Raw genomic sequence first — 15,243 nt, forward strand, 5'->3', positions numbered from 1 at the left:
GCTAAAACACAGGTGACGTCATACGCACAGTCGCGAGTACGCGCTCAGCATGGACCCAACCGAAGTGTCGTTATGAAACTAGAAAAGCCTGGGTGGAAGCCCAAAAAAGATGAACCAGGGATCCCAGGGTAAGCAAACACCAAAGATAGTATGAATCTGGTCCCTAATTGATATCCAAAATCCTGGACCTCGGGGCAATACCACCATGTGTGTGAATGTATGCCCCTTGAGTAGTACATTAGGGTATATTTTGTGTTGTTTATCAGGAGTCAGATGCCACTGGAATGCAATCTTAAAGCTATGCTCAGTGCTAGTAGTGGCAGTGGAGTTTTTTTTTACATTTAGCCAAATTACTTTCAATGCACGAGCCGCAAACCTTACCCAAATATTCCCCTGAACATGTCATTTAGTTTTAGTCAAATTAGAAGGATTATTTAGAGATTTAGAAATCTCCAAGGCAAATCTCTCTGATCAGATAAAGTCTCAGTTGCAAAGACGTCCCTGATGGAAAAAGTGCCTTAATTTAGATAATCCAGCCTCCTGACACTTTACAGCACTGGAATGCAGGAAGCAGTGGGTGGGGGAGAATGGATTATAGAAAATCTGAGTCAACGGGGAAGGAAATGTAAAAAAATATCATTTGAAGATGAAGCAATGTCCCAGACCCTCAAAGAGGGGCTTAAAAAATGGTTTTAAAGAAATCAATGGGGTCTTAGATATCTGATCCAATGTATAGAGGACAAGAGAGGACAGACGTGCTTCTTAAAGTAACCCTGTTACTTTTGTATAAAATTTATGTTTTTCATTTCTCATTGAATGCTTGATTCAAGCATAATAGCTACTTATGTTTATCTGTGTGACAAATGATGACATTAACATTAATTTGCGAACAATGAACAGTTCTAACATAACATTTTACGTTTGGCTTTGATGACTTTTGCCCAAAAGGCATTACAAAAAGATTGTCCAAAATCCCAAAAGCATTTGTTTATCATGGAAATGTCAATGTGTTAACCAGCAACATTTAACCTATTAAACATTTAACTGTCCTTGGTTCACTTTAGTCTTCAGAGGAACAGCTTCTTTAAATGCATTTCATGAGGAAGTTGTTTCTCTGGAAAAAACAGGTTTTATTTATTCTCTGGCTAAAACAGGTTTCAAAGATGTTTTAACATCTTTAAAACATTAGTAAAAGTAATAACAATAACAAAATATACTAACTGTACCACTAATAGGGCTATGCAAGTGATTGAGGATAACGGGTATTTCCATGGTCTAAATGCCTTAAGAATTTATCACTAAAAATGTTATACTTGCATTTTATCAGTTTAAATTGAGTCTTACCTGAAATGAACTTCCACAAGTCGAACTGTCATTGATTGAAAAGGTATATTTCAGGAATGGTACGCTGCCTGATGTATCGATTTTTCCCTGGCAAGCAGGGTTAGAGAAAATATCGTTCATATAAAGGTTTGTTTCATTGTAGCCAGCAAAGTACACTGGGCAAAGGTAAATAGAAAGCTCGATGTCCTGTGTTCCACATGTCACCAATATGTCTGTATATGCTGCCAATAGAAATGGGAATAAATAAGTATGTGTTTAACAAAGACAAGTTAATTCATGCTAAGGAACATATGTATATTGTTGTTGCCTTTTGCATCATTTCAATAATTGTTTATAAACAATGCCTGCTTATTTGTACTAAAATGTGTAGACACCCTGTCTGACCTCCCCCCCCTCTCCGCAGGTGGCCATCATCTATCAACCACGTCACTCTATGTGCTCCTCTTCAACCATTCTATCTGACTAGATCCTGGCTTTCCTTCTTCCTTTCCTCTGAAACCCCCTCCCTCCTCTTACAGTAGGATACTTGAATGGTGAGGCCTTGCCTCATTTTGTATAATACATATACTCATATTCACTAAGCTGTGTCATGTCATAAGATACTTTTTACGAACCATAATTATTCTTGTTTTTTTGTTTTGATCTTCATTTTATAGTGAAACAGGATGGCCACAGTGCCATAATTTTGTAGTAATTTCATTGTTACCAGCATAGTTGCACAGATTAAAATGCTGCAGCTTTGGTTTTGTGCAAATTTGTTAAAATGAATGCTGCTTGATAACTGTTTCCTCTTACTGTATCATTTACACTGCAGAGTCCTAATATATGATCTGCTTGCAGCAAAAAAAGATCTGTTGTGTATTACCATACCTGGGGCTCTCAGTGTTCCATTGCAGGCATTTGCGTCAAGGCATTGATGTCCATGAATAAAATAAAAAGTTGCAATATAAAATAAATATTGCTTTATTCCTCTTTTTGATGTGATGGCCTTGAAAGAGAATAATAATTAGTAGTTGCAGCTTTGTACATTACAGAAAAGGTTTATCTTATGGGGCTTACATTATTGTAGGCTCATTAGCTTCTGTGGTTGGTTTAGAAAGGCAGAGGAACCACAAAAATGGGACCATCGCCCACATATGGGCTGCTGTGCATCCAGAGGCTGGGAGCTGTGGCTGGCTCTCCACCCCTTCCCCTTCTTCCCCTCACCACATTGGTTTTCAGATTTGCGTGCGTGCCAATGGGGGTGGGGGGGTTCGTGCGGGGGTATTTATAACCTGTGATGGCAAAAGCTCACCATTGATTTTGTTTTTTCTTTCCCTGCAGGTTACGTGGATTTCTGTGTCCCAGTGGCAGCATGGATTGCCCCCCCCCTCCGCAGCCCAACCATTCTCTGCTTACCACCGGACAGCGCAGAGACCTGCCAACAAGAGAGAACTTCAGCTGCACTGATCCCCTTCCTCAGCGCTCCACATATCCCCCCAGAGCCTCTCTGAGACAAACCTCCCACAGCCTCCCTGTGAACCCCCGCCCCAACAGCCTCCCTGAGACCCTACTTCCCAAGCCTCCCCCAGACCCCTCTCCCCACAGCCTCCATATGTCCCCCACAGCCTCTCTGAGACCACCCCCCCCTGGCTGTCCAGATACAACCTCCCCCTGGCTGCCCAGATACCAACCCCCTGACTGCCCGGATATCAACCCCCCTTGCTGCCCGGATACCAACCCCCCTGGCTGCCCAGATACCAGCCCCCCTTGATGCCCAAATACCCCTCCTGGATGTCCAGGTAAACCCCCTATGGATGCTCAGGTACCCCCCCCCCAGATGCCCAGGTACCCCCTCTACCCCTGGATGCCCAGATAGCCCAACTAGATGCCATGATCCCCCCAACCCATGGCTGAACTGAGCCTCCCCACGCTGGCACCGATCCCCTCCACAGCTGCAGCAGAGTTCCCCCCATCACCGCAGTTCCCCTGCCTTACATCCCCGTGCCTATCGCCCCTGTACCTTATGCCCCTATGCCTTACGCACCCATCCCTGTGCCTTCCACACCCGCCCCCTATGCAACTGCCCCTTATGCACCCACCCTGCACCTTACGCATCTGCGCCAGCCCTGGATCCACCCACAGCAGCCCACTGTCACTGGCCACGGGGTGTCACCCGGTCAACCCCATTGTCCCGGGTGGCCCCCTGGCGGATAGGCCAGTACCAGGGGTGCAGGGAAGCATCACCGATCTGGGGAGCAGTAGTAAGAGCTGTTCAGTGAACAAAAGATCCAGGACCGGTCACCCAGGTGTCCAAGCTGCAGGATCAGGTGAGCATGATAATGCTGTGTTTGAAAGTGATGATGATGTTAGTGATGTGGGGTCGGTTATGACAGGGTCGGACTGTGAGTCCCAAGGGTCAGATAGCAACGATAGTGAGAGTGCAAGCACTAATTCAGACGCAAGCAGTGGCGCAGACAGCGACGAGACTCCAGGTGTAAAGCACATAAAGAAGCAGGTAGAAGCATTGAAAAAGTCTACAAAACGGAGTAGGAAGGTGAAGGCCAAAAAATGCAGAGTGTGCGTGCAAGGACAATGGTCTAATTTCCTCCCGCAGCAGGGAAGATTAGTTCGCGGTCACGACTAGCTCCCTGTACACACACGCCCCAGAAAAACACGGAGAGATAAAGGATATTTAGCCGCAGGTTAGAAAGGACCACTCTTGGGGCAAAGAAGCCCAAACACCGTATCTAAATCACTAAGGAGCTTAGGGCAGACCTGAAGGTATGGGGGATTTTTCTCAGGCAATTTAATGGTAGAAGACTATAGGTCAAGGACAGCGAGATCAGCAAAGCCCGGAAGTTATTCACTGACGCTTCAGGGGGCACAGGTTTGGGGCATACTTTAGAGGGGAGTGGTGTGCAGGTCCATAGCCAACTGACTGGGTGGAGATGGGGCTAACTAAGAACATGCCTTTCCTGGAGTTGTTCCCCATTATAATAGCAAGGGAGTTATGGGCAAAGGAATTGGCAAACAAGCATATAATATTCTGGTCAGACAATTTGGGGGTGGTAGAGGCATTGAATGGCCTATCGGCAACGTCACCACCAGTGATAAGGTTATTGTGCTGGCAGGTCCTTCAGGGGGATATAAACTTTAAAGAAAAGCAGGGAAGCTTAATTTAACCACAGATGCATCATCTCTCTTCAACTGGCCTGCCTTTAGGCGGGCAGCCCCAGATGCGCAGGAAAAAGGTTTTACCTGCCCAAATTATTTGTATCAGTTAGGGCAGAGGGATTGATGGATTTGGTGCAGCAATCGCTAGCCCGCCGCACGTGGAAAACATATAACAACGCATGGCGGCAGTGGTGAGTAATTAAATAATATACTGTATAACACACAGGGAGGGTACCCAGCACTCAAACGGAATAATGAAAGAAAGTCGAAATGTCAAAAAAGCGATTTTTACTAGAATGTAGCCACAAAATACCAGGTCATGTAGCGAACTGTAGTGTAAATAGCAAAAAGTCAGTTTACAGATATAGTACAAATATAGAATTAATGTGCACAAAGTGGAATGGGAGAACAAACGGTAAGGAAATGGAAGGAAATGGAGGAAGAAAAGAAAAGGGAAAAGAAAGGGGGGAGGGAACAAAACAAAGATAAGGGGGGCAAAGTTTCGGGGCATAATGCCCCTTTCTTCTGGCCCGTTCCCTAAGATCACAGCGATCAAGGGTTCTTCCCTTATGTCCTATAAGGACAGTGTATCCCAACAAATAAAAAAATGCAATGGCAAAGAGGGTGAAATTAGTATACATATGAACAAGGATAACAATGCAATATCCAGCCTAATTACTAGCAACAGTGCTAATTTGAGTAAAGCCCAATGAGGCTGAGGGCTATAAGATAAGTCAAAAGGTGTACCTATGGCAGAAAGGACAATAATGCAATATCAGGCCTAATGACTAGCAGCAGAACTGATAATAAAAACACACAGATAGTGCTTAGAAACTCCATCTTAGAAGAGCCAAATATCAAAGTATAAGCTGCTGTGAGCTACAAAAGCCCATAATGGTGTAACAACAAAGTCAGTTAAGTTAATGGTGAGGTCATCACTTAAAGTAGATGTTCAGGAGTATTACGTGCACCCAAATCCAGAAATGTCTTTGGCAGCAGCACTAGGAACTCTGCCGGTCGCCTCCAGGTTCCCATGCACCACAGTCATTGTTTATCTTCATTACACTATTAGAGTGCTGTTAAATCTATATACTTGCTGTAATTAAATAATCACAGAGTTCTAACGTGCTTTCTGTCTTTTACAGTGGGAAAAGAAGGCACAGCGCGGGAAATCTGGCTGTTATTTGTATTATTTGTTATTTATATGATTGTCAAGTGTAGTACACGTGTAGTACTAATGTGAAGCGTTATGTACACTAATGGCGATATATAAATAAAGACATATATACATACATACATACATAGGTCATTTACAGCAGTCAGGCTTTAGGGTCACAGCTTGATGTGTGGGGTGAGTCCCCAGTAAGTGACCTTAATGGGGCCTCCGGGTGGTGGAGACTGGCACCAATCTTAGGAAGCTGGGCTCTATCCTATGCAGGTAGTCCCTGGCGGCCATGAAAAGGGGGACCTAGGGTGAGCAGATAACAGGGTGGCAGTTTGGAGATGGCTCCCACCGGGCGGTTTGGAGATGTCTCCTGCCAGACGGTAGAATAGGGTGTTTTGGAGAAGGGCTCCCGCCAGAAGATACAGAGAATAGGGATGACGACAAATGACTAGCGACTGGCTAACAGTTTATTTTCACAATAAAGCTATGACCAATTTTTACTATCACAAAACTGTGCCATCTGAGTTTGTAGATGGGGGTGTAAGTAAACCTCACGGTAGGCACACTAAGCCTTTAAGAAATGAAGAGGTCCCAAAAAATTGGTTTGTCGCTCACAAAGGGCTGTTGTGTATCCAGAAAGTGGGAGCTGTGGCTGACTCTCCTCCTCCTTCCCCCTCTTCCCCTCACCATGATGGTTTTCAGATTTGTGCACATGCAAACAGAGGGAGGTGGGGGGATGACTCGTGCGGGGTATTTAAAACCCGCGCTTGCTCACCATTTATTTTGTTTTTCCCACCCAGCCATCCCATTGAGAATGTAATGTTGTGTTGTGTTATATCTAATCATATCTTATGAATCTGTTATCAGATCCATCATCACAGGTTCAGAGGAACTGTCAGGCAAGTCATTGTAGGGACACTGTGAATACCCGAAATGGATAGTGGTCCCCCGAAAAGATTTGTGTGGGCCGGAGGCACCGATGCAGGCGGTCGGGTGCTGTAACCCTGGCACCAATCTTAGGAAGCTGGGCTTTATCCTATGCGGGTAGGCCCAGGTGGCCGTGAAAAGGGGGACCTAGGGTGAGCGGATGACAGGGCGGCGGTTTGGAGATGGCTCCCACCAGATGGTAGAATAGGGCGGTTTGGAGAAGGGCTCCCGCCGGAAAATACTGAGAATAGGGCTGACGACAAATGACTAGCGAGGCTGACTGTTTATTTTCACAATAAAGCTGTGACCAATTTTTACTTCCAAAGAACTGTGTCATCTTAGATGGAGGTGGGGGTGTAAGTAAACCTTGCAGTAGGCACACTAAGCCTTTATGAACTTTTGTGACAGGACGAGTCTCTTATATTAACTTGTGCTAAAATTCAACAAAATATTTCTGTTTTACGTTTAATTTTGAAAAAAAAATGCATTACTGTAATAAGCTACAGTAGGACAATAAAAAAAAAATATCCAAACATTTGGGAATTCAACCAATGTGTCTTTTTGAAATAAAATATAAATGGGAAAATTACATTGCAAATAAAAGCATAAAAGATAATGGACCATATTTACTAAATGGTGCTATTAGATTAGACAATTTCTGACGCTAAAAGACATTTTATTGTCTATTCAGATACATTGTGTCACACTTATTAAGTGGTCCGTAAGACACTTTACCACACATTCAAGTGATGGAATAGAACCTCTTAGACACATTGGAGCATATACTGTGTAATAATAGGTGTAGTACCCTGTATGAAGGGATAGATTGTGATAGATATTTCTTTGTTTCTCTTACATTTAGCTCTTTGTTTTACATAGAAGCTTACATATTGTATTTATGTTTCTACATTCTGTTATTGTTCCTGTTTCTGTTCTATGTTGACAATTAAATAAGCTATATTTTTCGTTTATTTTGTTGAAAAATGTAAGATTAACTACGGTTTTATATTATTAGTAAAGTAATTGGATGTTTAATAAATGCACACATATATGTACTTTCTCCTTTGATATTTTAAAGAAACAATTTTAATACATTTTAAGAATGTGTGCACCTTGAACCCTGGAATCCCTTCACATTGCATACTATTGCTGTTTAAGGAAATGAAAGTAATGGTAATTTTGAATATTTTCATGGGACAATAATCAATTATTTAAATTGATACTCCATGTAGTGGTCATTTGATGCAAACATTGTACAAGGTGTTTAGTTGTCTTTTTTTCTCAAAGCAAAATATTATCACTTGTGATGCAATTTACTTTTTTTTACTTGAGGCTATTTTCATTGAATACCTTTTTTAGATGTAAGTATGTTGCTGTGCAATATATTAGTTATAACTTACTAAATGCAACCATTTTAACATCTCTTGCTCTTTCTACATATCTTTTTAGATTATACATTTAGCATCGGTTTGGGGTATTTAATGATTAAGTTTTGTGCAACTTTATTAAAATTAATGGTGCTCACTAAATGTTTCCTCATATTGTAATTTTTAAACTGCAAATTACTAATATGTGATCTGCTTGCAGCAAATAAGATCTGTCTTGTATTACCATATTACACCATATATATTTTGTTATATTCCCCTACTTGCTCATATTGTTCTATTCCCATACTTCCATCATAGATATGCATTTATAATTTAATACCATACCCATATTACTCAATATACTATGACTGTTTAACATAACATGATTAATCACCCTCTCACTTATTTGTTGTATTAATGTATATATTTATTTGTGTTGTTTATTTTCAAAATCATGTTCACCCTCCATGTTCACTTAACCTTCAAAAACATACAACATTTAAATTGTAATGTATCATTTTTTTACAATGATAATATATATATATATATATATATATATATATAAAATTATTTTTATATATATAAATAATTCAATATATATATATATATATACAGCTAAACCCCGTTATAACGCGCCTCGTTATACCGCGATTCGGTTATAACGCGGTTTTCCCGTGGCTCCCGTTTTTTAAAAAAAAAAAAAAAAAAAAAAAAATTTTTTTAAAAAAAATTTTTTACATTTTTTTTTTTGCACACTGCACACACTCACTGCACACACACTGCTCATTGCTCACACTGCCACACTGCACACACACTGCACACTGCACACACACTGCTCATTGCTCACACTGACACACTGCACACACTCACTGCACACACACTGCTCATTGCTCACTGCCACACTGCACACACACTGCACACTGCACACACACTGCTCATTGCTCACACTGACACACTGCACACACACTGACCACACTCACGCACACTCACACACACTTACGCACACTCACGCACACTTACGCACACTTACAGACACTCACACACACTCACACACACACACACACACACACACACACTTACACACACTTAGACACTCACACACACTCACACACACTTACACACACTTACACACACTTAGACACTCACAGACACACACTCACACACACTCACACACACTTACACACTCACAGACACTCACAGACACTCACACACACTTAGACACTCACAGACACTCACAGACACTCACACACACTCACACACACTTACACACTCACAGACACTCACACACACTCACACACACTTACACACACTTACACACACACTCAGACACTTACCCACACTCACACACCCATATACACACACACACTTTCTCTCCCATATATACATACACACACACTCTCTCACTCTACACAGACGGGCCGCGACCAGCACCACACCCGCTCCCCCCCCTCCTCCCGCGCAGGCAGCGGGAGCACCGGGGACAGCGGTGGGGAGAAGAAACCCCCCGCTACAACCTCCATGCAGGCAGCATGGTTCTGAGGTAAGCGGCGACCTGAGGGACATCCCCACTCCCATCTCCTGCCCCGCGGCCTGTCCCGAGGTGACAGGGGGAAGCGGGGACAGGAGAGACATCCCCGCTCCCATCTCCTGCCCCGCGGCCTGTCCCGAGGTGACAGGGGGAAGCGGGGACAGGAGAGACATCCCCGCTCCCATCTCCTGCCCCGCGGCCTGTCCCGAGGTGACAGGGGGAAGCGGGGACAGGAGAGACATCCCCGCTCCCATCTCCTGCCCCGCGGCCTGTCCCGAGGTGACAGGGGGAAGCGGGGACAGGAGAGACATCCCCGCTCCCATCTCCTGCCCCGCGGCCTGTCCCGAGGTGACAGGGGGAAGCGGGGACAGGAGGGACATCCCCGCTCCCATCTCCTGCCCCGCGGCCTGTCCCGAGGTGACAGGGGGAAGCGGGGACAGGAGAGACATCCCCGCTCCCATCTCCTGCCCCGCGGCCTGTCCCGAGGTGACAGGGGGAAGCGGGGACAGGAGAGACATCCCCGCTCCCATCTCCTGCCCCGCGGCCTGTCCCGCGGTGACAGGGGGAAGCGGGGAGCGGAGGGACATGCCCGCTCCCATCTCCTGTCCCGCGGGATGAATATGCGCTAAAGCGCGGCGGCCATTTTTTTTTCTCGCGACCCCGTTAGTAACGCGGTGGTCTCGGGGTGGACCCCGAGACCCGCGTTATAACGGGGTTTAGCTGTATAATTATTTTTATATATAAAAATAATTCAAAACATATATATATATATATATTATCATTGTAAAAAAAAGATACATTACAATTTAAATGTTGTATGTTTTTGAAGGTAAGTGAACATGGAGGGTTTGATTTTGAAAATAAACAACACAAATAAATATATACATTAATACAACAAATAAGTATATATATATACATACATATACAAATGCTTTAACTAATCAGTGCGCCTCATGACTGGAAAATCCTACCAGAGACAATCAAAACCTTCTCCAGTTTAAGTTCTTTCAAGACTTCAGCTCTCGCATTTTAATATTGTCTGTAACTGTTACTACCTGCGCCCATATATTATCTCTAACTGTCCATGTCACATTTCATATGTCTGTAAACATAATGTATAACCTTTGTTCATTTAATGTAACCATGTATTGTCATCATAACTCTGTTCAATAAATGTATAAATTAAATCAATAAATAAGTATGATTTTGATTGATTTTATGTTCTGTATACATTTTTTAAAAAAATATGCAATTAAATCACAAAAATAAATATATATGAGCCAATGGGGTTGCCTTTTTATATAGAAGTTTAACATATTTAATATAACTATCACTGCAATCTTCATTAATGTATGAAGCCATTTATAATTTTTACTGGATACAAATTACAATAGACTTACCATATTTGAAGATAAAAAATTAGCACTCTCCTGTCTTCTGATCAGATTTTAGAGCACATTCAACTACTGTATGCGTTGTCTTCTGTTTATATTTATATATATACAGCATATTCTCTATGCTTGCATCATTGGTTACTTCATACCAAATATCTGACAACTAATACCTATTGTATTATAAAGTAAGAATTGATGTAATAGTTTTTAAACTGAGGGAAAAAATAGAAATATGAGAGAAGTTGTTAGGATAACAAAATAATAGACTTCACTAAAGGAACAATAATGTGAATTTCTTTCATAATTGCAAACTGTACAGAAAGTCCCTGACTTTGTAACATGATAGACAGGGAGTTCCCAAAGAATGAATCAAATGAAGAACTCCCAGCATCAGAAGATAAAAACAGACAGGATGGGAGAAGTATCATGTTCTTTTTTTTCTTTTTGTTCGATGACGTGTTTTGGAAGACAATAGCACGAAAATAAAATACGTATATATATATATATATATATATATATATATATATATATATATATATATATTAGTATAATTATTATTATTTTTTTTTATTTATTTACATAACTCAATTCTTGTTTTTTGAGGATTATGTTAAATGAAAATCTGTATGTATTTATTTTCTCTTTTAGGGTGATGATTCAGTGTTAATAAATCTTGTACTGTATGTAAAATGTCCTAGGTAAATCTATTTTTAAATGCCCTCAATTTTGATGGTACCACAATCAAACCTACTAACATTGACCTCGTTTATTGTTACATTATCATTGCTTAAGTACTTACTCAATTGTGTAAAATGTTTACATCATGTTAAATATTTGCTTTATACAGTGATACAAAAATGAAATATTCTATACTAATCCAGAGCAAAATGTAAACATTCCTAACATGTATTTGGATTCTAAGCAGCATGTAAACTTTTAGTAGACCATAATAAGAAAAGCTGAAATCCTTCATTAGGGAGCAATATAATTTTACTAGATAATATAGTATTTTGTAGAAAACTGCATATTTGAAAATATTTTACATAATCTTTATGACTATTGAATACAAGTGCTGGTAATCAAAATATAATTTTTACTTTGTTATTTTTTGTCCTTTAACAATAGAGATGAGGAGCTGTGTGTATGTGTGCCTTGTTATTTTTAATTTAAAAGAGAACTAGGATCAACTACTTTACAACGAAGAGGGATCTTCTTTGCTATGGGTGGATGTTAAAAAGGTTGGAGGAGATTTTAAACTAGGAAAGAGAAGGGACAAGAAAGTTAATGAACTAGACTGAATAGATAGGAATGGGGAAATAGCAAAGGGTCATGAAGGTACTTTAAAGTGGGGGGAAGTTGGAGTTTGAAAAGCAGGGAGGCGCCCATATTAAATATAGATAACACTACAAAACTTATAAAGCCTTAATCCAATAGAAGTAGAAATGCAGCAGCAGATAAAATAACAATAGTACCAACTGGAAAAAACTTAAATACATGCTTTCTAAGGCCCATTTTATAGTGGCGGGCGCACGCTACGCCGTGCGCGTGAGCGGATTTTTAGTTGGCTGACGTTAGTCAGCCTTTCTATAGATGTGCCACGTGCGTGCACGGCAGGGAGAGGGGAGCCGACAGACAGCGGCAAAGATGAAGAAATTCATCTGTTCGCGCCGCTGCCTTCGCTCAAATCTATGTATTGGTGTGTATGTGTGTGTATGTATGTATGCATGTATGCGTGGATGTGTGTTTGTATGGATGTGTGTGTGGGGGGGGGGGTAAATAACTGCAGAAGTAAAAAAAAAAATATTAAACTTTTTTTTCATTTAAAAAAATCTTACTTACACTCCACTTACACTTACACTTACACTCCATATACACACATATATACATTACCTGCAGCTCCCGGCACTATATACATGAAAAGCATGCGGCACGTGCACGCGCATTCGCATAGGAACGCGCGGCCGCACGGCCGCATCCTGTATATAACAGCTCTAAAGCAAGACGCCCGAAAGATAAACTGGAGGAATTTTAATTAATAGCTACAAGGAAGCAGTATGATATAATAGGCATTACTGAAAAATGGTGGGATGAAACTCATGACTGGACAATTAATTTAGAGGGCTATATCTTTTTTCGGAGGGATCGAGCAAATAGAAGAGGTGGTGGAGTATGTTTATATGTTAAACCTGATCTAAAACCTATTATAAGGGAAGATGTTTATGAAGGGAATGATTACAATGTAGAGACCTTTTGGATAAAAATGAGCAGTGTCTGTAAAAATACAAAAGAAAATGTTTAAACCACCAAATATATGTGAGATTGAGGAAGCTAAAATACGTTTGCAAATGCAGAAGGCAGAAAAACTAGGTCATATTTGCATAATGGGTGATTTTAATTATCCAGACATAGACTGGGGCAATGAGATTAGCAATACAACTAAAGAAAACAGGTTTTTGGGTGTGCTAAAAGACAATTACATAACCCAAATTATTGAGGAACCAACCAGGGCAGGGGCATTCTTGGATTTCATAATAGAGCTGAACCCTGTTATAACATGGTCCTTGAGGTCCACAGAATGAGACCGCGTTATAACCGGGAACACGTTAAAATTTTGGCGCAAGGACTTACCGGCATCGAGATCTCTCTCCTCTTTGCTGTCAGCTCTCTACTGACTTCATAGGGCTGTATCCACGTGCGTGGTGTCACAGAGGAGAGTCACATGACTCAACACACATGTTTTAAACAATGCTTTATTGCTAACATACACATACACCATGTGGGAATTGAACACTAATTAATTAACTAATTAATTAATACATTTTATATAATACACATGCAGGGATTGAACTCAGGACTTTCCATATACTGGTAGCAATGCTTTCCCTCTACACAACAGGCTTTGTGTGACAAAATTGATCCTATAAATATATTTATCCTCTACAGCACATTGCCACAGTGCACAGTGCACTATGTAAATGTTAAGTTTGTTTCTAAAGTCTATGACACCACACAGTCCCTGTGGTGTAGAGGTACAGAATTGAGCTAGCATATGAAAGTCCTTGGTTTGATTCCTTTATGATATTGTATTATTTATAAATGATTTAAAAAAAAAATTATAAATGATTATTTTATTATTATTATATTGTAGAATATTGTATAATTTATAAATTATTATTTACATTTTTTGTAATTTATAAATTATATGTGTGTTCTATAATGTGATGCCGCGCAGCTGACCGCTGCAGAGAGGAGAGCACATGGACACAGCCCTATGAAGTGAGGAAAGAGCTGACAGCAAAGAGGAGAGAAATCTAGATGCCGGTAAGTCCTCGCGTTGCAAAATTAAGGTTTTCAAATCTCGGGAGCCACGCTCAGACCTCATTATAAGCGGATTTTCGTTATAACGGGGTTGAGCTATATCAAGCAATGTACAGTAGAAGTAATAACAAATATTAACATCCGAGAAAATTAGGAAACAGTGATCAATACATGGTCTCATTTGAAATACAGTACATTTTCAAAAAACAGATTTCTTGGTTTCAAGAAACTTTAGAAAGGGAGATTTTAATAAACTGTGGACTAATCTAAAGGAAATACATTGGGATGATGTATTTGCAGGAAAAAATTGTGGAAGATAATTGGGCAGTCTGTAAAACACTGTTAGAAAAGCACACATCAGTATATACCCTTGGGTAATAAATATAAAAGAAACAAGTCTAAACCAATGTGGCTAAATAAACAGGTAGGGGAGGAAATGGAAAGGAAGAGGCAGGCATTTATATTATTAAAGTCAGAAGGGTTGGAGGCATCATATCAGAATTATAATGAATTTAACAAAAGTTGCAAAAGGACAATCAAATTAGCAACAATTGAAAATGAAAAAACAAAAAGGATTGCAATAGGAAGTAAGATCAACTCTTTCAGTGTGAGATGGCAGGCAAATTCTTGCAGATAAGGAACAAGCAGTGGTATTAAACACATTCTTTGCCTCTGTAATTACCAGGGAGAAATCAATTGCAAAAATATTGCCACAAGAGGAAGCAACAACCTCTATATTAAGAAACAATTGGTTAACTGAGCAAGAAGTGGATGGCAGCTTGCTTGATAAAATGAAAGTAAATAATACACCTGGCCCAGATGGCATGCATCCAAATGTTCTTAAGGAGTTAAGTTCAGTAATAGCCAAACCATTATATTTATTATACAAAGACTTCATTTCCACAGGCTGTAACACAAGATTGGCGTAAAGCAGAAGTGATACCTATATTTAAAAAGAGAGTTAGTTCACAACCAGGGAATAAAAGACCTCTAAGCCTGACATCAATAGTGGGGAAGCCACTTGAAGGTTTAGTACGGGATAAT

At 40.6% G+C, this 15,243-nt stretch overlaps 1 protein-coding gene across 1 annotated transcript in view; it reads right to left on the reverse strand.

Annotated features, from left to right (window-relative positions):
• The window catches only part of LOC142491019 (zona pellucida-like domain-containing protein 1), a 154,920-nt gene extending 143,951 nt beyond the window's left edge, over positions 1 to 10,969 (reverse strand). The window contains exons 1-3 of the mRNA XM_075593358.1: positions 10,888 to 10,969; positions 2,215 to 2,332; positions 1,345 to 1,565 (exon numbers count right to left, since the gene is read on the reverse strand). Coding sequence (XP_075449473.1) covers positions 1,345 to 1,565; positions 2,215 to 2,332; positions 10,888 to 10,890 — 342 coding nt within the window. The 5' untranslated portion in view covers positions 10,891 to 10,969. The remainder of the gene's footprint in view (positions 1 to 1,344; positions 1,566 to 2,214; positions 2,333 to 10,887) is intronic.
• Between the last annotated feature and the right edge of the window lie 4,274 nt (positions 10,970 to 15,243).

Source organism: Ascaphus truei, chromosome 3 (genome assembly GCF_040206685.1).
Source record: "Ascaphus truei isolate aAscTru1 chromosome 3, aAscTru1.hap1, whole genome shotgun sequence".
NCBI classification, from domain to species: Eukaryota; Metazoa; Chordata; class Amphibia; order Anura; family Ascaphidae; genus Ascaphus; species Ascaphus truei.